General features: G+C 53.2%; 2 protein-coding genes across 31 annotated transcripts in view; one reads left to right on the forward strand and one right to left on the reverse strand.

Annotated features, from left to right (window-relative positions):
• Window positions 1-12,564, reverse strand: MRPL14 (mitochondrial ribosomal protein L14). 22 transcript variants are annotated; one of them, XM_069564619.1, is made up of 5 exons: window positions 12,417-12,530; window positions 10,612-10,714; window positions 6,701-6,812; window positions 2,577-2,653; window positions 1-483 (listed from the first exon to the last, which is right to left on the reverse strand). In XM_069564619.1, exons 4-5 carry the CDS (start codon window positions 2,630-2,632, stop codon window positions 117-119), a joined length of 423 nt encoding a protein of 140 aa, XP_069420720.1. In that variant the 5' UTR covers window positions 2,633-2,653; window positions 6,701-6,812; window positions 10,612-10,714; window positions 12,417-12,530; the 3' UTR covers window positions 1-116. The 22 variants fall into 22 exon arrangements, with proteins under 22 accessions (XP_069420720.1, XP_069420726.1, XP_069420727.1 ...); XM_069564625.1 differs by having other exon boundaries at window positions 12,319-12,446; XM_069564626.1 differs by lacking the exon at window positions 12,417-12,530 and adding an exon at window positions 12,076-12,377.
• Window positions 11,884-24,414, forward strand: part of TMEM63B (transmembrane protein 63B) — a 26,295-nt gene continuing 13,764 nt past the window's right edge. The window contains exons 1-9 of one of the 9 annotated variants that reach the window (XM_069564609.1): window positions 11,884-12,155; window positions 18,109-18,432; window positions 18,711-18,790; window positions 19,080-19,118; window positions 20,072-20,162; window positions 21,831-21,868; window positions 22,801-22,943; window positions 23,042-23,093; window positions 23,801-23,909. In XM_069564609.1, coding sequence (XP_069420710.1) covers window positions 18,274-18,432; window positions 18,711-18,790; window positions 19,080-19,118; window positions 20,072-20,162; window positions 21,831-21,868; window positions 22,801-22,943; window positions 23,042-23,093; window positions 23,801-23,909 — 711 coding nt within the window. In that variant the 5' untranslated portion in view covers window positions 11,884-12,155; window positions 18,109-18,273. Of the gene's footprint in view, window positions 12,156-12,597; window positions 12,761-18,108; window positions 18,433-18,710; window positions 18,791-19,079; window positions 19,119-20,071; window positions 20,163-21,830; window positions 21,869-22,800; window positions 22,944-23,041; window positions 23,094-23,800; window positions 23,910-24,414 lie in introns of those variants that run through there. The other 8 variants (XM_069564608.1, XM_069564607.1, XM_069564614.1 and 5 more) reach the window with 8 other exon arrangements.

Below are 24,414 nucleotides of genomic sequence, written 5' to 3' on the forward strand. Positions count from 1 at the left end.
TACATGGAAGCGTTTATTTTCCCACAGGACACCACTCCCGGGCTCCCTCTCAGCAGAGGCACAGTTCTCAGAACGGCTCCATCCACGAGCCCCCGCGGCCGGTGCCTGGGCTCCGCTCACACGAAGTTCTGCGCGATGGCCAGCACCTTGGAAAACTCGCCTTCCCTCTGCCGGAGGCTGGTGGGGATGGGTGTCTTGATTCGGGTCCCCACCGGGTTCCCGTTGTCCTCAATGAGGACCACGTTGTTGGAGTCAAACCTGGGGGTCATCGTGGGGCCAGGCATGCGATGCCCCACGATAAGCGCCTTCTTCTTCTGCCCCTTGATGGCCAGCAGGATCCGGTCGCCCACCTTGCCCACCCCGTTCTTGTTATAGACGTGGATGCAGCGAGGAGGGCGATGGTGAGAGGTGTTCCCCAGGGCGCTGTTGTCCACCACGCGCACCCGCGTCAGCTTCTGAATTGCGCCGAGGCTGCCGGTGGTGCTGGTGGAAGAGGAAGAAAGTCTGAGGCCTGCAGCTCTGCTGGCCAGGGCGCAGCAGCCTCGGCCAGGCCCGGCTTGCAGCGCGCACATCAGCAGGGCCCTGACACCGGGGGCGCCCTCACTGTAAGAAGTTTGTTACAGCTTCTGGTGCCGGGTCAGGACCTTGATCTGGGTGGGTTTTAAAGGGGACCCAATATTCTGTTACAGTGAACGGCATGGCCTCTGGTTTCCAACAGGCCTCGGAGGATTAAGGGAATACCTATAGGCCAGGCCTTGTCCCTGCCAAGCCTGCAAAACCTGCTCCCCCTGAAAACACTGACTCCCAGATGTCCCATCTGCATGGTGCTGGGAACCATTAGATCCGAGTGGGTATGTCTGCCTAGGGAGTCCCTTGACACAGCACAGCAGAAATTGAAAATAAGCTAACAATCTTTTAACGTCCCCCCACTAGAAAGAGCACTATTAAAGGCAAATGGGCTACTGTTGAGCCACCTGATGACAGCAGGAATTCTAGTTTCCTCTGCCACTAGGACCCCAGTGCTGGTTCTCTGGGGTGACCCACGGCTCTCTTCTCTCCTTCTGCATGCCTGCCCTGGGCGATGTCATCTATCCCTGTTGTTTCTGACTAGTGAACTCCATCTCCAGCCCTAGGCCTTGCCTATCTTCCAGTCCTGCAGTTCCACTCCAAGCTCCTCAAGCGTCCTACCGAGGCTGCAAATTCAGTCAGTTCCACAGTGACCTCACTGCCTCCCCTGCAAGCCTCCTCCAGCTGGTGGGCTTTCTGCCTAGACAGTGGCTTCTCCAGAAACTCTAGCTCGCGAGCCATAAACCTCTCTCCATCCAACCTCTACTGGCACCACCTCCTGAACACCTCTGACCCTCCCCTCCACCCCATCAACAAATTCCTTCATCCAGCAGCTCACACTCTTACACCAAACCGTTATGTTCGTGTCCTAAGCAGCTCCCTGCATACCTCACTCTGCCAACCAAGACCTCTTTTTAGAATATAAAACGGAGGCCACTCCCTTGCTCGGGACTGTTCAGTGGTTCCCCTTGTCTATACTGTCAACAACCTGGCCCTAACGTACCTTGTCTTCTCAGGTCCTCCACCTCCTGCCGCTCACACGTCTGCTCTGAGCCCCAGGGCCGGGAACCCCTGGAGCTCTCCAAGCCTGCCCAGCCTCACAGCCCTCTCTGGGGGCCAGGACAGGGCCTGCTCCCACTTCCCTTCCAGGAAGGCGGCCTCTGTCCGCCTCCTCCCCCTTCCCCCCTCTTCCTCCTCTATTAGCAGCCCCTGTCTTGAGCCTTCCAAAGAACTGTACAAGCCTCTATTATTATACTGGTCACATTTTTCTTAGAGTTATTTGTTTCCAACTTTGCTCCCATGGCCAACTGTGAGAACTCTGCCAGGGCAGGAAGCAAGTCTTATTCATCTCTCTGTGACCAAACCCAGGCACAGGGCTCAGTAAACGCTTGCGGAATGAGTGCATGAACAGGGCCAAAAGGCATGTTTGCCAACAGGAATGCAACCTGCACTCTCCGCCCTGGCTTAGCATCTAAACGGGAAGGGGGAGGCTGCCACACTTTCCTCATGCTTGAGTGGTCATAAGCCTGTGATGTAAAAATACATATATTCCATTTTAAAAAGAGAAGAGTTTTGCTCTCTACTTTTATTCACTTATATATATGTTTTAAACTGAAGTGCAACATGTTAATTTCACATGCACAGCAAAGTTATTCAGTTATACACATAAATATATAGATACTTATTCTTAAAAGAGAAGGCTTTAATGCACTTAGGGAAGAACAGGATCAAGAGACAGCATTTTCACTGGAAGAGTCTGGTAGGCGTGGAGGTTTCATCTTCCTCTGGGTCCATTCCCAGTCCCGTCCCCAACAGCACCATCGGCCCTTTACCTACCCCCATCCCCGACCCAGGCTGCCCAAACCCCAGCTCCATCTATTCCTTTAGTCTGCCCGGACCCCAAGCCCACCTCCATGAGTATCCACTGCCACTCTAGTCACCACAATACTCAGCCCTGATGGGAGGCTTACTCAAAGACACAGCTGGAAGAACTCATTAGGAAAAGTTACCTGAAATAGCGCTGGCTGAATGCTCTGCTTATGTGAAGCCCGCTAGGGAAAGCCATGGGATTCCAAGATGGCAACTCCTGCAGGGAAAGAGAGGGGCAAAGATTTATTTCTAAGTCAGTGTCCTCACTCAGAGCCAGTAGTTTGGTGTATTTGGCTTTTGTTTTGTTTGGTTTGAAAGACTATTGGGGACTTGTGTGGGAGATGGCACTTTGGGCATAAGATCATTAGTCACTAAATATAAATCTTAGTGGTTAAAAGATAGGCAGATGATTAGATGAACTCCAGCAACAGTTTTGCTGATTCATATTCTAACTGGGGTCAGAGGGCTGGAATGGCCCGCAGCAGTTCTCACTGTGGGTAACACAAGAGCACAGCGAGTGTCTTCACCATTACATCACTTCCACAGGCAGGAGGGAGAAAGGAATCCCATGGGACACAGCCAGGCAGGGATCACTTCCCACATCCTCCACAGAGGACACTGGTCCCTTGTTGACACTCAAGTGCCTCTTGAAATCAGAACTTCCACTCCTTGGAGGAGAGCAGATTACCCGGAGGAACCACCCAGGTTGTCCACCACCACATCACCTTTCCCTCAAATGTAAAAGCCAGACACCTGGACAGCTCAGGGTTAGCAAAGCAGTGCAAAGGACGCCCTCGCCAAGTCAGTGACCTCGGTCTCTATTTGGATCAGGGAAACTACCTGCCCCACACAGCAGCTGAAAGTGGGGTTTGGGAGAACAAGGTGGAGATAAAAGAGTAAACAGCAGCCCAACACTGGTGACGCCAGCTTGCAGAACCTCAACCCCGTGGCTCCATAGCACCAAAAACTATGGCCCATCCCCAGGTTTCCGCAATACCTGGGTGTCAGTGAGGGGAATATTTAAGAAAAACCTACAACCAATTGGTAATTCCAGCTGCAAAACAGGCCTGTTTTCCACCCAAATGTTTGGCCACAGAGGGCCTCATTCAAGAGCTCTGCTGAGAAAGCCTCTACCACTGTAGTATTTACACACAGCTCTGCCTTGCCTAAGTTCAAAGCACCTTAGATAAGATTTTATTTAATAAAGGTGGGGAAAACTCACTATTTACTTTCACAGAAATACCTAAACACTCCAGAAATGCTTATTAACTATGATTTAACCTCAAACCTCAAGCTTATTCTCCAGTGTTTCCTTAAGACAACCCAAGGAGGAGTGGCCCAAGTGATCAGAAAATTACATGCAAAAGAAGATGGTCAACTTATAGAACAACTGACACATAGAATCAAAGACTATCAGATGACGCCAGCTTTACCTTCACAGCTCCGCGGCCCTGGACAAGGAACTATCAGCTTTGGCTTCCCCAACTGTAACTCGGGGTTTCCCCACCAGTAACACCTACTCACAAGGCGGTCGCGAGGTAAACCATGCAAAGCACGGAGTCCAGTGTGCCCACTCAATACCTATCAGCCCTCTCCATCATCATTGTCATCATATCACATCCGTTTTGAAGATGAGGAAACTGAGATAACAGAGAGAGATGGGGACTTGCATTAAGCCTCATAACTAGCCAAGGGCACAAGCAGAACCAGAGGTGGACCCAGCTTTGGCCCAAGGGTCTGCCCTCCACACTGTGTGGACTCACTCTCCGTACAAAGCCCACTTCACACAGGGGCTCGGGGCGAGAAGCAGCTTTGGGGGTCACCTGGTCTTTTTCTGCTTGCTTCCTTTATGAAAATGGATTCGGTAGAGTAGTTACACAGTGTCTCAGCACTTTCCATTATCAGCTCATTTAAGTTTCCCCAAAACTATGAAATGGGCACTATTATTCACCCTACTTTATACTTGAGGAAATGAGGTCCAGAGAGGTTAGATAATCTGCCCAAGTTGCACAGCCGGGAGCAACAAAAGCTGAAATCTGAACGGCAGTAGTTGGCTTCCCGAACCCACACTCTCTTATTCAGTGGAGTTAACGTGCTAACTTCAATTTAAATGTTAATACTTTTCCGATCATTAGATCATCTTTGTTCCATCGGGAATACTGCTATCACAGGCATGTTTTACTCAGCCCCAACCAACTCAGTGCTTGCTGAGTCAACTGAAACGTAGACAAACAGCAGGTGAAACTTATTCACTTTTATCCAATTTAGGTTTTGAAGACAATTTGTAGTGTAGGTGGCAAGAAGAGCTCCTCACACTGAACAATAATGGAAAATTGGCGTGTTTTTTTTTTTAAAAAAAGCTCTGAAAAGCAGTCTTTCTGGTCCAGGTTGATGCTACGTCCAGTCTCTGCCAAGCCTCCCCATCTCACTCTGGGGCCCCTGCTTGCTCTCCTGGGAGGAAAGAAGCTCCTCAGAACCCCCAAGCGAGCCCAGCTGCACCCACATTCCCTCTCCTGAGGACAGCAACACCCAGCCTCTCCACTCAGCACCATTTCCTCCACCGTACTCATGGGAGTCCAACAAGTGCAGAGGAGCCTACAGGCTTCCCAGAATTTTCCCTGCCTTGGGAATAACAAACTCTCCCATTCAAGGCACCTCCCGGAAGCCTGCAGGGCGGTCTGTACACAAATCACAACCGGCCCGTCTCTGCGCCTTGCTCAAAGCCACCCCCACTCTCTGGGTTCACCTCTGCCCAACTCAGCAGCCCTGGCTCCAAACACACCTCCTCCGAGCAGCTCTGTATGAGGCTGCAGCATCCGCTGCCGCCCCTACTGCACACCGAGGACATCTGGGCGTCTGTGCCAAGGAACTCCGTGGCTCCAACTTTCATCACCAAACTCAGACGTGGAATAAATTTGGATTTTTTTTTTAAGATAAGGCTGATATCCCTTAACATTCCAGTTCTTGCTACTCACTATCCAAAACTCAGAGACCACAGAGATCTTGACAACGTGGTATCTGAACTCTCTACAGGAATTCAGGACTCACACACACACAGAGAGGATCATTTGTACTGCCCTCGAACACAAGAGTAACACATTCCCATCTCCAGGGAGCACCTCCATTTTCACAAGAAAAGGCCCAATTCAGAGACTTTTCACTAGGTCTTTGGCGGAGCTGATAGTGACCTCCAGACCCAAAGGACTTAAAGACATCCAGTGGACAGCAGTAAGCATTCCTATGAACTTGAAAGCATAAAATAACCAAATATATTTGTATATTAAAAAAAAAAAGCTGTGGTCCCCTCCACAGCACCCCAGCAAAGAATCCCAGCAGGTCCTTACAGAGTGGGAATGCAATAAATATTTAATGAATAAAATAAATGAGGTAGCCAAAAGGCAGATTCCCCCACCCATGGCTCCACACAGGGAAATCTTATCTGTTTATCAGGAACCCACACATCACATGCAAACAGGCTTTAGGAGACCCACGGTGCTAGTCGTGGGAGGATGAGCCCATGCTACGTCTAAAGGCCCCTGGAATCATCTCCTGGGCCTGGCGCCATCACTGCCCACTGTGGAAAAACACCTCATCCCACCACTGAACAACTGGTTCAGATCAGGGAGGAGTGATGGAGGCAGTAATTTACTTCACAGCAACTTTGACTGACCTTGATGTTATTTCTTAGGACAATCCATCCTGTAGACACAGGCCCTGATCCACTTCGGATCAGACTATATATACTGCTCTGTTTCACAAACAACGTTATTCTGAGTCCTGTGTTTGCACAGCAAGCTAACTCCAATGGTATTTCCTCCTCTACACTCTCACTCAGAGGAGACAAAGTATTCCGAAGACTATGGTGCCAGAGATGGCTTTTCAGGCCACTTCCTGATCAGCGTGGAGTACTGTCCTCCAGGTTGAGCACATGAATCACAACCTCTGGTGGTGGGGGAACAGGGAGGGCAAGAGGAAGAAGATGAGAGAGACAGAAATTACTTAATATAACCCAAGAGTCATGCTTATTTTCCATCCTGGTTTAAGCTCTCCCTTCAGTTGTGAAGGTCCAGGTGGACTGCAGATTTCACAGGGACACATAGGTGAGTTTTTCACTTGGCATCACTTCGGGTTAGGGTGGGTCCCACTGGACTCTGTGATGGCAGAACGGTGCCTGCCCTGTCCAGAGCTGCCTGCTCAGGACCTACAACAGTGCTGGGTACACAAATGGAGCTCAGGGAACATCTGTTAAATGAATACTATTTACCTGCAATTGCAATTCACCATCCAGGTCTAGAGAGACTCAATATTGGAGGGTTGGTGGTCTTTCCTGTGCCCTTCATTCAGCCTTCCACTGGCTTGGGGGAGCTTCCTAGAAACTGAGAGCTCATTTTTAGCTAATTTTAATACAGACAGACTGAACTAAAAAAGCAGAGGGATGCTTTGTAGAAAGCTAGAAAGTACCATTACTTGAGCTTTGCATGTGTGCCTGCTAAGTCTCTTAAGTCATGTCCGACTCTTCGCAACCCCAGGGACTGTAGCCCACCAGGCTCCTCTGTCCATGGGATTCTCCAGGCAAGAATATTGCAGTGGGTTGCCATGCCCCCCTCCAGGAGATCTTCCTGACCCAGGGATCGAACCAGTGTCTCTTACGTCTCCTTTAATGGCAGGTGGGTTCTTTACCACTAGTGCCACCTGGGAAGCCTACTTGAGCTTTAAGATCAGCAAAGTATTGTACTTAGTATCACAGATCCATGTACATTTATACATTGTTTCTACCCAAACAATTTCCCTCTTTAGGTCTGGGTTCTAAAGAAGAGAGAGAAAACAAAGAGCTCAACACAATCACAAATGACAGTTTAAAGGGGATTCTGTTAGTAAGCGGAAGAAGGGAAAAACACTAAGAGAAATTAAATGCAAGGTCCAGCCACAAAACAGACAAACTCTGCCTACTATAAAGATATAAATGTTCTTCTTCATTAAAGCAGGAAAACACTGAGGCCTGGCAGCTTCAACAAATTAAAAAAAAAAGAGAGAGAGACAGACCTCCTTGGACCCGTCACCCTGTCATGCAGACAGCTCCTCCAATCTCCTGCAGGTTTCGCCCCAATCATTCTGGACCAAAAACTACTCTTAATAAGTTGCTTAAATACTCATTATTGTTTTGCTGGGGAAGGAGTCTCTTTCAGTAGTTTTGTGTTTATACACCATCTCACAATTCTCAAAGTATTTTCACACAGATCACTTTCCTGGCTGACTTCATTCCCGAGCACCCAACAGAAACACAAAGACAGATACAGATGACAAAGAGCAACCGTTTGGGGAGGGTTGATTCCACTAAGGGTTTCTGAACAGTTCTGAAGGTTCAACAGAGTGCCAAAATTAAGTCAGAATTGCTAAGCGACTTGTCCTAGGAATGGAAGAAGGGTAGAAAGCTGTTTCTACTACACCAGCATAATACCTGAGCAGGTAAAGTGCTGCTTTAACCACTAATAAACTTTACAGAAATGAACATACCCCACACAGTCCCAAGTACTCTTTCTCCTTTCTCAGAGCTGCCACATCATCTATTAAAAATCAAAACAGCCATCTTTTCAATAGATATCTGCTCTACACACAGCACAGCCTAGGACCAGCTCTCAAGCTGATTCTGATACACCTGCAAAGGTGTGAGTTTTCAGTGTCTACTATCAAGAAGCAAACATCCAGGATTTCCCTGGTGGTCCAGTGGTTAGGACTCTGCGCTTGCACTGCAGGAGGCACAGGCTTGACCCCCAGCTGGGGAACTGAGATCCCACACGCCCGTGCAGCGGAGCCAACAACTGTTTTCAAAAGAAGCAAACATCCCTCAACAGCTTGATGTGCTGTTTCTACCATGACTACCAATGAGGACCCCAATTCTCCATTTTTTTTTCTTTTGGGGAAGTCCTGGATGTTTGCTTCTTGATAGTAGCAACTGTGAAAACTCACACCTTTGCAGGTGTATCAGAATCAGCTTCAGAGTTGGTCCTAGGCTGTGCTGTGTGTAGAGGAGATATCTATTGAAAATAAAGATAACTGTTTTGAACTTTAAAGATTATGTGACAGCTTTGAGAGAGGAGAAAGAGTACTTGGGCTGTGTGGGGTATGTTCTTGTCTGTGAGGTTGCACAGCCTGTGGGATCTTAGCTCTCCGACCGGGGACTGAGCCCAGGCCCTCAGCAGTGAGAGCCTGGCATCCTAACCACTGAACCACCAGGGAATTCCATCCAGTTCTCAAGCTGACTCACAAAGGAAAAAAACATTTCCAGGGTTCTTGTCTCTGTTTATTTACCTTTATGTGTTTATTAACATCTATATTTGTTTGTTCCACTTTGTTACAGGAGTATTTAAAATCATGGTTCTTAAAAATATCTGACAGTTCTTGATTATTCAAGTTGGTTTTTCAATATGTAGGTTTTAATCTATTCTAGCTTTGATCCCCTGCCATCTCCACCTCACAGGCGTGCAAACACCTATACTTCCAGAAGTTTGTGACATTCCTGGTATGGTCAAACTGGGGAAAACTGTACACGGCAAAGTTAAATTCTACTTAATCACTTCTACCAAGCCAGTGGCAAGGAGCGAGGTTTATGGAGATGTCAGATGGGCAGGCAATGGCAGGGGGGTGGTTGGGGTGGGATGAAAAGCCCAAAGAAAGGTATCTCCTCCACCCCTGCCTCCCCTCTTCTCCTGCCAAGTCTATGACCTTGGAATCCACTTCTCCAGGCCTCAGTGACTCTGTCAAGCAGGGGTCATTGGGAAGAGCAAGGAGGCATGGAAATGAAAGTGTTTTAGCTTCACTCACAGAAGGGGCTGTTTTCAAGTCGGGGAATCCCTGTCTGGATTCTGACCAGTGAAAACAGCCTCACTTCCCGATTCTCAAGGCAACACTATGGGTGTCAAAGATCACTCAGTCCTGAAAGTGTGTTTCAGCTTAAGGTACACATAGAAGGGCTTCACTGGTGGAGAAGTGGATAAGAATCCACCTGTCAATGCAGGAGATACAGGTTCCATCCCTGGTTTGGGAAGATCCCATGTGCCTTGGAGAACTAAGCCCACGCACCATGCCACAACTACTGAGCCCACATGCCCCAACTACGGAAGCCTTTGCGCCCTAGAACCTGTGTGCCATGAGAGAAGCCACCACCATGAGAAGGTCGCTCACCACAACGAGAGAAAGCCCGTGCAGCAACCAAGACCCAGCACAGCCAAATACATTAATAATTTTCTTTTAAGGTAGATATGGAAAAGTGGTCCCTCTTTTCTAATTACATAGATGATTTTTTTTTAAGCTTTTGACAAGGAAACTTTCCCATTCTGAGCTGTGTTTCATTGGGGAATAATAGGCTACCTGGCACCTTTTTTGTTTTAATTAATTATTCATCTGGCTGCACAGTTACCATACAAGGGCTTAGTTGTTACACATCACACATGATCCTAGTTCCCAGACCAGGGATGAAATCAGTGTCTCATGCACTGCACGGCAGATTCTCAACCACTGGACCACCAGGGAAGTCCCCCGGCACCTTTCATAAGAGAGCATATTACTTGACCCAGAGCAATGTTTCTGGGATCTGAATCATAGCCTTCTCACACAAGCTGGTTGTCATTGTTAACACACGTGTAAAATTGCACCAGGGTGAGCCACAACCCAGAACAAACCGTCAGCTTCTAAAAAAGAAGATCAATTGTAACCTGATTTCTGAAACCCTCCCAAGACCCTTCATGGCCATAAGAACTATTCCAGTAACAAAAACAACAGGAAAATCCATCTTATGTGGGTCCAGGTGTCATAACACCAAGACAAGAGTGGGGTGAGACAGGCTTCAAAGGACTCTTGCATCATGTAAGATGCTAAAAGCTGAGGAGAGTATAAATAATTGTGTTCAGTGCCCAACAGGCTCCCTTCTGAAATATGAATTCCAGGGAAGGTTTGTACCATTCATATTCAGGAGCAATAATAAAACATTTTGGCCGTTGTCTCTTCCTGTATTCCACAGTGTACTCAATTCAATTCTCACTTTGGGCTTTCTGAAATGTTTCCTCTGTTAATATGTGGTGACTCTTAACTAGGCACAGGCAGAAATCGATTGGGAATCCACCACGTGTTAACATACCTAACTGCATTATTAAAAAGATAATAATACATGAGAAATACCTTCTAGTGATCCTCAGGGGTCCCCAAACCAGGTAACAGGGGCTCCACTTCCACTTTCCAGATACCTATTACAAGTGCTACTCGGCAAGGGATCGCACCAGCTCTACAACCATAAAATCAACACAATATGTAAAAAGTTCCATAGGAAATACACATCCAAGAAGCTCTAAGGGTAAAATGGACAGTTCTACACAAGGGAAAAACAACAACACAAAGAGAAGATTCCTTGTCATCCAAACTGCTTGCTCCTACCCAAAACAGCTCCCAGAATCCAAGCCTACAAGGACTCCTCCCACCAGGCAGTCTGCCAAACATGGCTTAACCCCATCTCCCTTTCTGTCCTTCCTAAGTAACATTTCCTACTCCAACAAAATCCTCTTTCTTCCATTGTACATAATTCCATGAGTGAAGAGTGAATTTTCCTCTAGCACAGCCTCCCTGAAAAAACCAACCTACCCTACTCCTTACTACATATCCCTGCTGTCCTGACTGCATCCTCACAGACAATTTTAAATGACTGAAAACTCAGGTTGATGAAGGCAAGACCACAAACAGGAGAACATAGGAAATCAACATGCTTCAAACTTTAGTGACACACAGAAACACATTGTATAACACCTCCTAATATACTTACACACACTTCCACGTGTGTATACTTGAAGCAGGTGTCCAGAAACAATACTTACCCTTCCTAAGTACAATGCACTGATATTTTCTATTCTACTTCACTTTTTCTTAAATGATGGCCATGAGCCACTAAATTGATTTCCAGCTAACCAATGGCACAGTTGGAATGGGAATTCAGTTTGAACTGCATGTAAACCTTACCAGTGCCTTCCACAAGCTACTAATGAGCCCTTGAAAAACCCAGCAGAGAGCAGACACACCAACCAACCACAACCAAATAGGCAGTGCCCATTTTCTGTCCAGCAACCCCACAAGTATCTGCCAACCTTCCAGCTTTCCCCCAGTAACCCAAAGTGACTCCATCATACGCTATTTTATTAACCTCTTTATAAATTCAGCCCATCAATCTCTTAGGGTGGCAAAGTTCATTTACTACCCACCACGTAAAGCAGTATTTCCCTTCTGTCCGCAAGCTTGTTCTCTAGCTTGAAGGGAAGAAAGCCTTCCATGAGCCCACAGTTAAACAAACAAGTTGGTATTTCCTATGCCTTTGTCATCTATTTTGTGGGTAACATACAGGAGTTATGCACACGCGCAGACACACACACACACACCCCCTCTCTCTCATCTTTCCAGTCTTAATCCCTGGCAGATGCAGCCTCGGGTGAAATGAGAAACCAGGGAACCCCCTGGAGCCGGGGGAGCCACTCATCGGCATGACTGTGAAAGCGGTGGACTCACTTTCCACACCAGAGAAGCGCCTGGCAAAAGAGTCACAAAGTCATCTCAAGACCCAAGTCGGGAAAGGAAAGGGAGAAAGACAGAAATAAGACAAACCGGAGGAGCCGTGCCAGACTGATCGGCCTAGGCCACCTTGTGAAGCCTGGCGGCAGCCCGCCCCAACCCCCAAAAAGCAGGTGAGAGCGGGCAGGGGGCGCTGGGTCTCAGAGGCCCAGGAGAGCGGGGCCGCCCTCGGACACTGGGAGGGAGCAGGGTCCGGGTCAGAGGCCTCCCTCTCCGTCGGGACCCTCTGCCCCTAGAAGGCCCACGATCTCCGCACTCCGGCCCTTCCTCACCCACCCCTGGGGAGCGCTCCACGGCTCCAGCCGGGAAGAAAGAAAGACGGGAAGCAGAAAGTCAGGAGCGTAACGTCCCTTCCCCTCAGACACACTCCATACCGCCTTCGCCGCCCAGGAATATCCTGCCGCGGGCCCCACTGGCCGGGCGCCGCCTTCCCCCCCACGCGGCCTCACACTCTGCGCTTGCGCGGCGGACCCAGCCGGGAGGGCGGCGATCTGAGGGTGCGCGCGCCTGGCGTGTCCTGGCGTGGGGGTGTGGCCTGTGCGGCCCCGCCCCTCCTCCTGCTCCCCCTCCCTCCTCCCGCTCCCCCTCCCCCAGACACTGCCGCGGCCGCCGCAGGAGCCCGGAGCTCCAGCCGCCCAGCGACTCCCCCTCCCCCTCCCCCAGCCCCGCCCCGCCCCAACCCGGGGCTCGGAGCCGGAGCCGAGTCTGCGCCTGGGGGGTGAGTACGCGACCCTTCCCCAGCCCCGTCTCTTTTCTTTGAGGATCCCACCACCACCCTAAAGAAAAACCCCGATCTCAGCTGCGCGTCCCCTCCCTTTCAACCTCCTGCGGGACCCAGAGGTGCCTGGGGCTCGCGGGACCCAGGGGTGCCTCGCTCTGCCCCCAACCCCTGCACCATCCAGAGCCTATCATGTGAGTCCTCCGACCCCTGCCTGGGGTCCAGAGGTACTCCGCCCTCTGTCCCCACCCCTCGAGAGATCCAACGGGTGGGACCTCCGCCCCCGGTCCCCTAGCACCACTCTCCTCCCCACCTGCCCCGTCCAGGTGCGCGTCCCCTCCGCGCCCCTCCGGGGTTCCAGCTGCGCGAGCCCGCCGCCGCGGTAGGGAATCTGCCGCCCCCGCCCCCGAGTTCTGGATTCCAGGGTCGCCAAGTCCAATGCCCTCGGCGTCTTTTTTATCTTTTCCCCGACTCCAGGGGCCGAGTACCCCCGAAGCCGGCCCGGGGCAGGGGGTTCGGGCTCGGGCAAGGGCAGGGTTCGCGAGAGCTGGCGCGAGGCCGGCTGCTGCCCTCGGCCGGTCTGGGGACTGGTCGGAGGACTGGGGAGGCTACTGGCCCCGGGAGCGTGTCCTCTCCTTGCGCCCCACACAGTGCAGTTCATTCAGGAGCCGCCCGGGCCTGCGTTGGAGGGTGCGGTGGGGAAAGGATTGGTCCGCGGAACCGGAGTGGGGCAAAGGCCCTGCTGGGGGGAGGGGGTGTGCTTTGTCCCTAACCCTCCCTAACCTCCTAGGGTGGACAGTCCCAAAGCTTTGGCGCCTTCTTCCCCAAAAAGATAAGGACCCTTGGGAAGTGGAGAGGAGAGGTCAGAGGGGCCGGCTGCCCTTGGGGCTCTGTGCTGCCACCTGCCTGGGTCCCTTGGGTGGAGGACTGGCCGCTCAGCACTCCACTTTCCTAGAAGGGGCTGAGGGGGTTGGGGGGCGCACAGTTGGGAGGACCAGGACTTCGGTACCCAAGACCGCTCTCCAGCCTCTCCCTGAGTCTGCATCCCCAGCCCCTCCCGAGGAGGAGCCCCCCGTCCTGCCTCCCAGGCACCTGTGAGGAGGGGAGTGGCCCTGCCAGCTGGGGGCTACCAGAAGGCATGTACTGGCAGTGTGACTATCTTCCAGGGTACCAGAGGGTCCAGGCCCTGGCATGCCCCAGGTGGCACATGCTGGGACCTGCTGTTGGCTCACCCCGTTGGATCTTGGCCTCTGGTTGGGAGGGGAGGGATGTGGCAAGGCAGAAGGCAGGTGGTGAGTAGCCAAGAAGCCCCTTTTAGACATCTTACAAATTCCCTCCAATTATAACAGTCTTGGAGACCTGGGTTCAAATTCCAGCTCTGCCATTCTTTAGCTGTGTGACCTTGACAAGTTACTTAACTTCTCTGAACCTTAGTGTCAATTTAAAAAGTATGCTTACTACCACCTCCTTACAAGATTAATTATGGAGATCAATCTAGATAGTACAGGTAAAGAGCCTGGCATCCTGCCTGGTAGTTGATCAATAAGAGCTCTCCTCTCTGAACTTCTGACCCATCCTGGTGTATCACCACCCTCCCGTGCTCCCCCAAACCCCAGCCCCAGCCAGCCTGCTGGGGATGGATCAGTTTGTTTGAATAGTTTAGAAACATTCCCCTGTCAGTCACTGGCTGAGTCCTGAAAGCAGTCTAAGCCCTTAAATCTCGACAAGAAGCCCATCTAGACTGAGGAGTTCTGGCATGCTAAGTTCTGTTTTATTTTGATTTGCACCAGTTCTCCACTAAACCAATCCCTTTCATTCCACACTTTATTGATAACAATAGCTATTTTTTTTTAAGAATCCATTTATGCCTTTCACTGTACTAAGAGCTTCACCTAAATCATCTTGTGTAATTTGCAAAACAACCACGTGACTGAATTATTATCCCCATTTATAGATGAGGGAACCAAGGCCCAGGGTGGTGAGGTAATGTGCTCAGGTCAGAAGCCATTATCTGTCTCATCCTAGAGCCCATCCTCTTAGCCACCAGGCTCTGTTGCCTGTCCCCTCCATCTGCTTCAGAACCCGAAATCACAAACCCAGGGAGCTAGAAGCAAGAGGGAAGGCAAACAGGTAGAAATAGGGTGTGGCATTTCTCCAGAGCTGTAACTGGCAATCCCCAGCCCCCAGCCTCCTGATGGAAGTGACTCCTCTGTTAGCTGAGGCCGCAAAGTGCTGTAGTTAAAAGCATAGACTTGAGCCAGGTTGCCTAAGTCCATATCCAGATCTATCACAGACTAGCTGTGTGTCATTGGGAAAGTGATATACCCTCTCTGAACCTCATTGTCCTCCTAAGGTTGTGATGAGGAGTAAATGAGACTATATTTGTAAAGCACTTGCAACAGTGCTGGCATAAAATAAGAATTAAATAGATATTTGATAAATGCATTCTTTTCCTACTACTTTTATTCTCACTTGAGGATACATTTTTGCCCATCTCTCAGAAGTTGGTAGGGATGGAGTGAGGATACTAATATGTTACAGAGTGAAAGACTGAGGCACAGGTTACATAGTAACAGAGCTAGTCTCCATCTTTATCTCCTCCCAACAGACCACACTGCCTTCCTATGATCCCAAGTCCTAAATTAAATCTTCCCTAGTAACTCTTTAAGAAAAAAATTTTTTAATTTATAGCTTCCTGCCCCCCCGCAACATGCACACACTTCTTGATGATAAAATAACCTTCAGTGAGCTAGAAATAAAATCCTCCATCACTCTCCCTACACCTTTCCAGCTAAAGCCTCAATGTCAGACCAGAGAAATTCTGGGATACCACTGACTCAGACAACCCTGTAGAGTGGATGAAATGCCCCTCTCTCCCCCAAATATTCTGCCTCAGTCTCTTCCCTTCTCTCAGCTGCTCTCTGTGAAGGCTTTGAGAGCAGCTGCCCAGGGTGAAATTCAGCCCAGCAACCCCGCCTCCACAATTAAGAGCTTGGAGTAACCCAGTCGGCAAGCTGGCAAGCTGAGCCACCAGCCCTGGCTCCACCCTTTCCTGCCCTGTGACCTCCCTGTGAGTGGCTTCTCCTCCCCAGTCCCTGCTTCCTCCCCTGCCGATGGGGAGTGTGCCCTGCTTACTTCTGGGTGCAGGTGGGAAGAGCAGTACAGCTGAGGAGGGAGTGCTTTGTGACTATAAAGAGGGAGGTGGACATGGTGGCTTCAGTTACTAAAGCACAGACCTTGACCCTCACTACTCTTCTGCTGGGTTTCCTTATGTAGGAGCTCCCAGAATGTTCCACCTTCTTCCGAGTGGAGGAGATAGAATGGGGGGCGGGGGGGGGGGGCATGTAACTCCAGGGGTAAGTGTGGGCTGGATCGATTTCTGAAATGTGTTTGAGTTGGGAGTTAGAGGTGGGGGGACTAGTATAGAGGCTCCCCAATTATTACAGCCCTAAGATACCTATATGTACCTTTAACCTTTCCTGGGTCTTTTTATATGTACATACCCAGGCTCCCAGACACACCCACATATACACCTCCACTTAGATACTAATAACTCTCTTCATTTCCAAGGACAGCCGTGTAGTCACCCAGCTCCCCACCTCCACACACACAGATACACATATCAACACAAGTTTACACACCTAAACACACACATTCTCTCAGTGCTCTGGTGTTTCCCTAGCCAGAGAACACATAATGAGTGTTCACAAAGCTTCTGCAGCATCCTGTTCTAGCCATGTCGGAAAAGCATCAAGGTGCCCTGAAGTGTTCAGGCTTTAAAAAAGAAGTTGACCTAGGTTTGATGCCCAGGTCCATTATTTTATGAACAGTGTGGCTTTGTTGAAACAGTGGGCACTCTATACATGGCACCTGCTATAGTTACTGAATTTTAAAAAAAAAATTAAGGCAACATGGGCTGGAAAGGAAGAGGGAAGGCATAGAACACAGGCAGTTATTCCCTTAGCCTTCTTAACCCAGGCTTTTCAGAGACTCCCTGGAACCAAGTGAGACACACAGACAACCCCAGCTTCTCTGGTGCCTCTTGCCCTGCAGTTGAAATGTTAGGAAGAGGCAGCGGAAAATCTGGGATTGGTGGGTGGGCAGGGGAAACTTTCTGAGCCACGAAGGGGGCTGGGGGATGCTTGCTCCCAGAGTTGCTGACAGCCATCCTAGGTTTGTTGTTCTTTCTTTGGTTTCCTTTCTTCCCTGGGGACACCCCCGTCCCCCCCCCAACAAAGCAGAGCTTCAGTGTTGTCAGCAGAAGGGGCCCCCAGGGGCCCTCCTGTAGGATGGGGGGTGGGGCCATGAAACCACACCCACACATCTCCTCCACCCCAGGAGCCTCCCCAGCGCGCTGCCCAGCTGGTCCCCAGGCACTTCCAGAACCCAGGCATCAGGGCTAGCTGCCCCTTCCCTCCCCCTCCCCCCACTTCCACTGGGACAATTGAAAGCTTGAAAGCCTGGCAGTGTCAGGGTAGCAGGCCAGAAGGCACTTCCCTGGCTACAGGGAGCTTGGGCTGGTTAAGAGGCCCCCGGCTCATTCTTCCTTCCTTTGCCAATCAATGGAAAATCTCGCTGCAGGGCACGGCATTCCCAGCCTGCCCTGCTTGGGGGCAGGAGCAGGGCATGCTGGGAATTGTAGTCCTTACAACTCAGATGCAAAGAAAATTGGAGAGAGATGAGGAAACCAGAGAGAGAAAGGTGTAGCTCCTGCCATGGCCCAGGAAAAAGAATGAGGGTAAACAGGTGTGGCTGGGCTGAGTGAGACAGGTAGCACAAATGCAGAAGTCCTGCTTTTTAACGGACTTCCCACTGACCCCATCCTCAGACCCCTACTCTGAGGACAGAGTTGAACATCTCACTCTGAAGCCAGCTATACTGGGAAGGTGGTCAACTGAGTTGAAAACTGAGCAGATGAAACCATGCCATTGTTCTAACAGGGGTAGGAAGAGACAGTCAGGGTCAGGTAACTGGCTCCTGACCCATCTTCCCCTGGCCTAGAGACCCTTCCACTTAGTCTTGGATCTTCAGACCTAAGACCTCTCCCCATCTTCCCTCAGATTCAGCTCTGCCCGCTGCCTGAGACAGAGATACAGAGACAGAGAGAGCCAGTTTGTGTTTGAAGAGAATGGATGTGTGTCTGTGTGTGTGTGTGTGTGTGTGTGTGTGTGTGTATGTATGGAGGTGGTGGGAGGTGAATTGCTAGAGACTCAGAGACATCTTCCAGCTTAGAAAAACCGGTCGCCCCAGTCCAGACCCAGGCTGAGTTCCCTGGGCCCAGAGCCCAAGAGCCAGGGAAAGTAAGTCCGTGTGACTCAACCCTCCCTTCCTGGGCCCCTTATCTCCAGAGGCCAGAGCTCCCACCCACCCAGGCAGCCCGGAGACCTGTCCTCGCTGTGCCCTCCCTACGCCGCCCCTGCCGAAGCCCCGAGCGGAACCGTGAGGGGGGCAGGGGCCGAGCCCGGCTGACCGCTCCGCCCCCTGCCCAGGAGGACCATGCGGCAGTAGCAGCCATGCTACCCTTCCTGCTGGCCACACTGGGCACCATGGCCCTCAACAGCAGCAACCCCAAGGACTACTGCTACAGCGCCCGCATCCGCAGCACTGTCCTGCAGGGCCTGCCGTTCGGGGGCGTCCCCACTGTGCTGGCTCTGGACTTCATGTGCTTCCTTGTGAGTGCCCACATGCCCCCCTCCACCCTCGGCACCACACCCTGTATCACAGCTGGCCCACACCCACCACTCTAACCACTCCCCCACCTGACCCTGACTCCCCACGTGTGACTGCAGGTGGGAAGCCCCATCAGCCAGCCCAAGTTCAGCCTCGGACCTTCATCCCACCCGGAGTCCTCCTTTTCTCAGACAAAAATCCTGCCCCTCTACCCTGCCCTCCTAGCTGGTCCAGGGGGTGAATGGCCTCCCATCCTGCCAACCACCCCCTCCTTCCTCAGGCACTGCTGTTCTTGTTCTCCATCCTCCGGAAGGTGGCCTGGGACTACGGGCGGCTGGCCTTGGTGACAGATGCAGACAGGTAAGGCTCTGGGACCCTCCCCTACCCCTACACACAGGCTGGTGTGCACACTCGCATGCCCACACACACACGTACATACACTTGTCCGTGCTCCTCAGGGATAGGAGGAGTGTCAGCCCACTCTCATCCTCTTTGGTGGGGGGGTGGGGGAGGGTGGGGGCAGGGGATGAAGAGGGACCGGTCCCAGAGCAGGCATGGGGACACAGGGGCCCACAGCGGGCCTTGGTCCCTTGCCAGTGCCTGGAGACCCATCCCGGCCCCGCTCACCCTGTCTGTTCTCTGTCCCCAGGCGCCGGCGGCAGGAGCGAGACCGAGTGGAGCAGGAATAGTATGTGGGGCGGCAGCCCCCTCGCCCCCACTAAACCAGCTTTCCTTTTTCTTCTCTCTCATGCTTCTCTTCCTACCACGTTGCCGGTGTCTTTTTTCCGTTTTCTCCTCTGCAGGCTCATGTTGGGATTAACGCAGGTGGTGTGCTTCGCAGAGCAGGGGGCTCCCCAGCTTGTCTCTGCCGTACTCCCCCATCTCTCCCTCCGGCTCTTGGCCTGGGAGAAGCGGCTCCCTGTGCGCGCAGGCATCCGCCACCCTGGTTGGCTGGGGTGGAGGAGCCGTCTTCCTTGGGAACCCACAGGACAGTCACCCTGTTGGTTGCAGAGACAAGATTGGGTGTCTCCAGTGGCTTCTCACCCCCTAACAGCTAGTTCTTCCTATTCCAGGGTTCCCTGCTCACCCGCTCTGGAGGCCTGGGAGGGGGGCGGCCAGAGAAGCTCTGAGCGCGGCCCTCTGTGTCCGTCACCGTCTCTGTCTATAGGCCTGGCATTGGAGTTGCGGCAGCTGCTGGGGCCAGGAAAGGGGAGGGTGGGGGACACCTCTCAGCCCCCCAGCCCCCAGCCCTTCTGGGGCTGTCTTGGTCCAGCCTGTCCTTCCCCATCACCATGCGCCCCCACCATTGCCCTGTGCCCAGCGTGGGCTCTGCTCCCCCGGCCCCCACTGGTCAGCTCCGGAAATGCAGGGCCCCCACTGACATCCTTCAACAGTCGCGGGGTGCTGATGAAGACTCACCCTCCCATCCTTTCCCCATCCCTGCATCAGGGCCCCCGGGGCCCCTGAGGGGAAGGTGCGGGTTCAAGGGAGGCAGGGAGAGGGCAGTCACTCTTGCGCGCTTCTGCCTCTGCGCTTTCTGTGCCTTGTCTGGAGCTCTGGAGTGGGAGCCCACCCACTCCACCCGGCTCCCCAGAGACTCAGACTCACCCACTCTCTGATCTCTCGTCTCTCCACCCCCAGTGTGGCCTCAGCTATGCACGGGGACAGTCACGACCGGTATGAGCGTCTCACGTCTGTCTCCAGCTCCGTCGACTTTGACCAAAGGGACAATGTGAGTGTCCTCCCCCCAGCTTCTCAGCACCCCCTCTTCCAGGGCACGTGGGTTCAGCAGCCTTGGCTTTAGGTGATATGGAGTCAGGGGTCTACGCAGTGGGGCCTTCTGCCCAGCAAGGGTGATGCTCGTCCGAGAGCCACAAGGTAGCACCCAGACCCAGAACTCCAGGCTCTGTCTTCCACGACAGCCTCCAAACCAGCACAGGTTGAATATCTGCGGTTTCTAAATGTCATTTTCCCCAGTAGAGTTCTGTGCCCCTCTCCAGTGAGCAATCCTAAGGACCTCTTTTTCCTTAGACATTTTCCTGGAAGTAATCATGAGCCTTCCAGGCCTGCTTAGCAAAACATGCAGAATCCACTGTGCTGCTCAGAGGTTGCAGGCTGGTGGCCCCTGGCAATCCGGGGCCAGCTGACCTGCTTGTAGATTGGAGCTGAGGGGCAGGGCTCCTGTAGACAAGGCATGTACTTGGGGAGGCATAGCAGACCCCAGACCCCTTTAGATCAGACCCAACACTCTGGCATTACCTGTCTGGCCACCTGCCATTCTGCCAGGCTCAGAACTCTCACCCTGGTCAGAACTCTAATCCTCAGGCTGTAAGGTGGCTCTGGTCAGTCCAGCTTAGGCTGGGGCCCCTGGGAGCAGGAGCTCCTGTGGCCCCCGTAGCAAAAGAAGCCTGTCAGCTTCCTGAATTGGACTCATACTGGTAAGTGACAAAGCAGAGGTGTCACCCCTCCCAGCCAGAGCTGTCCAGATGGTCCCCAGACTTACTGTCCTGTATCTTGGCTGGAGGGCACCTCTCTCCCCCATCCCATGTTATGCCTGGAAGTCTCCCAGTAGGAAGTTGGGTCAGGGTCTCTCTGCCCAGCTCTTCTCCACATAGCCCCACCCTGCCCTGAGCAGGGTCTCTGTCTGAAGACAAGCCTGGGGGCTTGAGAGCAGATCACAGCTCACAGTGGCCCTGGGCTGGTCCCTCTGGGGTGTTCTTGGGGCTTCCCAGGTGCTGCTAGGGGTAAAGAACCCGCCTGCCAATGCAGGATTCGCAAAGGATTCAGGTTCGATCCCTGGGTAGGGAAGATCCTCTGGAGAAGGAAATGGCAACCCGCTCCAGTATCCTTGCCTGGAAAATTCCATGGACAGAGGAGCCCAATGGGCTACAGTCCATGAGATCACAGAGAGTCAGACACAGCTGAGCACATAGAAGGTAGGTGGCAGGACCTTGGGCACCATGGCCCACTCCTCTGCTCTTGGGAGCCACGTTGCAGACTCTCCACATTGCAGAAGCTGCAGGTCTGAGGTCCAGACCTCGGACCCCAGACCCCACCCATCCCCACCCTGCAGGGCCCACACAACTGCAGGACTTTTTCTCTGGTTCCGCTGCCCTTGGGTGTTTGTGGGGACCTGCACTCTGAGCCCAGGAGTCTACAGGTGACCCCGTGTGGGCTTGGTCCTTCTTCCTCCCTGAGGGCGGGCACCCCCGTTGCCCCTCTCTGGGATGAGCTGGTTTCCCTGGGGGCTGTGGGAGCTGTGACAAGGTGAGCCACAGCCTGGAAGTGGTCATGAGGTTGGGGTCAGCTGGGAGGGAGGCTGGGTGGGGGGAAGGGAGGCTCAGGGGTGGCGGAGGGTGGTGGGATGGGAGCACCAGCTGACAGCCCTCTGTACCCCCAGGGTTTCTGTTCCTGGCTGACAGCCATCTTCAGGATAAAGTAAGTGAACGATCTTCAAGTTCTAACGAAAAAGAGAAACAGCAGACCTGTCATCTCCCTACCAAGTCCAGAGGCCAGCATCTCTGAGGGCCTTAGCGCTCCTAGCCAAGCCAGCACCCACCTCCCTGTTCCAGAGGCCCAGGCCCCTGCTGTTCCTCTGAGCCGGCCTCACTTTACCCCCCAACAGTCTCCTGTGCCCCTCCCCCGCCTAGGGGGCCTGCTCTGCCCTCAGCTCTCCTCGCCCCTGCCGCCCTGTGCAAGGAGGCGCGGACGCTGCCACCTCAGAGCCATGTGCAGCCAGCGGGTAGGGGCAACAGGCAGGCTGGGGGCAGCCAGCCAGCTGCAGGCAGGAGCCAGTCTCCAGCAGGCAGAAGTCAGGAGACGGAGCCAGAGTGCGGCAGGCAGGCAGTGAGCCTTGAGAGAGGCAGGAAGCCGGGACAGGTCAGCACCGCCACCGTCCTGGCCCGTGGGTGCCCAGGGCTCCCCACGCCTAAGGGCGAGCACCGCTGCTTCCCAGACCTCCCTCCGCCCTCCCGCCTCTGTCTCCCCCTGCCACCACCTTTGTCCGCCCTCCTCGGGTTGTCCTCTCACCTCCGTTTCTCCCCATCCCCTGCTGCTCTTCCTCTCTGCAGTGTGCCTTGTTTTTCTTCTCTCTCTCTGTCTCTCTCCCCCATCCCTCTCCTCCTCCTCTCTTTTCTCTTTCCCTCCCCTTCTCCCTGAATCCTTCCTTCTTCTCCCTCCCTTTCCCTCTCACTTCCTTCTCCCTCCCCTCCCAGGACACAGGGGACCCAGAGCCCCACCTCCCCTCTTTCAACCCCATCCTGCTGCCGGATCAGCCAGGGCTAGGGTGGACGTGGGCTGGGGTGGGCCAGGGCAGATGAGCCATGGCCCCTCCGGCACACTGGTCCTTACCACATCCCCGGTGCCCACAGGGATGACGAGATCCGGGACAAATGTGGAGGCGATGCCGTGCACTACCTGTCCTTCCAGCGGCACATCATCGGGCTGCTGGTGGCCGTGGGTGTCCTCTCTGTAGGCATCGTGCTGCCCGTCAACTTCTCAGGGGACCTGCTGGGTCAGTAAGGGCCAGGACCACTGTGGTGGGAAGAGGAGGGGACAAAAGGGGACGTGCCCTGACCCCTCCGTCATCCTCTCCCTCGTCCCACCCCCCAGAGAACAATGCCTACAGCTTTGGGAGAACCACCATTGCCAACTTGAAATCAGGGTAAGAGTGGGAAGCTGGTCAAGCGAGGCCTGGGTCTGTGGGCAGAGTCTGGATAGGAATGGGGAGTGGAGGAAAAAGGGGGGTGTTTGGGGGAGAGGTAACTGAGGCTGCAGAGGTGACGGTGGGGCCTTGAGGGCTTGGGATGGAGCCAGAAGGAGAGGCTCCCAGGGAGGCTGGCTGGTGGTGTCTAGAGGGCAGTGTACCCAGCAGGGAGGGCGTGAAGAGATGACCTCTGGGGACAGTGTGGTTGGAATGGGACAGTCTTGGGGTCAGGATGTGGGGTGTGGGGCCTGCCTTGGGAGGGTGTCAGAGGACCCGAGTCTCTAAGGGGCCCTGTACCAGGGTTGTTGTTTTTAATGCTTATTTATTTTTGACGGTGCTGGGTCTCCGTCGCTGTGTGTGGGCTTTCTCTAGTGGCGAGCAAGGGCTCCTCCGGTTGCGCTGCGGTGGTGTCTCATTGCGGAGTGTGGGCTCTAGAATATGGGCTCAGTAGGTGTGGCGCATGGGCTCAGTTGCCCTGCAGCGCCCGCGGCGTGTGAAATCTTCCCAGAGCGGGGATCAAACCGTGTCCCCTGCACTGGCAGACGGATTCTTCACCACTGGACCACCAGGGAAGTCCTCCAGGGTTTCATGAACACTGGCAGGTTTGGGGGTGTTTGCGAGTGTTCCCAGCCCTGGTGGCCCCGCTCCCCCCTCTGTCCCGCCAGGAACAACCTGCTATGGCTGCACACCTCCTTCGCCTTCCTGTACCTGCTGCTCACCGTCTACAGCATGCGCAGACACACCTCGAAAATGCGCTACAAGGAGGATGACCTGGTGAGTGCAGCGGAGCCAGGCCCGTCCCCAGCCCACCCTTGGGGACTCTCCTGCTGAGTTCTAAGGTGTGGTCAGCACCCAGGTGAGGCCAGCTGGTTTTGAATCCTGGCTCAGCAGCCCAGGAGCCCCCATCCTGCCAGTTAAGTGACCTCCCCCAGGCTCAGTCCCCTCCTCTGTAGGAGGTGAGAATGGTCCCTCTCCCAAGGTGGGTGGGGGATGAGGCAAGGCCGTGCCTGGAAGGCCTGGGGCAGGAAATGGCTGTGGGAGTGATTGTCCCTCTTCTCCTATATTTATTCCCCAAACCAGCACTGAACACCCACTCCATGCACCCACCCTGCTGGGGCCTCAGGGTCTGAGAATCTGCAAGTAGTACCCGCTCTGCACCCCCATAAGCCCTCAGGGGGCAAGAGGCCAGGGGGCTTTCACTCTGCTCACTGTCTGATTTCTATTAGAAACACCACCCCTGGCTTATGCCAAGGTCTGCTTATCCCACCTGTCCCTCTCT

This window comes from Ovis canadensis, chromosome 20 (assembly GCF_042477335.2).
Source record: "Ovis canadensis isolate MfBH-ARS-UI-01 breed Bighorn chromosome 20, ARS-UI_OviCan_v2, whole genome shotgun sequence".
NCBI lineage: Eukaryota > Metazoa > Chordata > Mammalia > Artiodactyla > Bovidae > Ovis > Ovis canadensis.

Coding starts and splice junctions, on each gene's coding strand:
- MRPL14 (XM_069564616.1), bottom strand. CDS start 5,392: ATGTTAAGGGATATCAGCCTTATCTTAAAAAAAAAATCCAAATTTATT. Junction 2,654..5,218: donor TACAGAGCTGCTCGGAGGAG/GTGTGTTTGGAG, acceptor CTTTCCCTGCAG/GAGTTGCCATCTTGGAATCC. Junction 484..2,576: donor TTCAGCCAGCGCTATTTCAG/GTAACTTTTCCT, acceptor CTCTTCCACCAG/CACCACCGGCAGCCTCGGCG.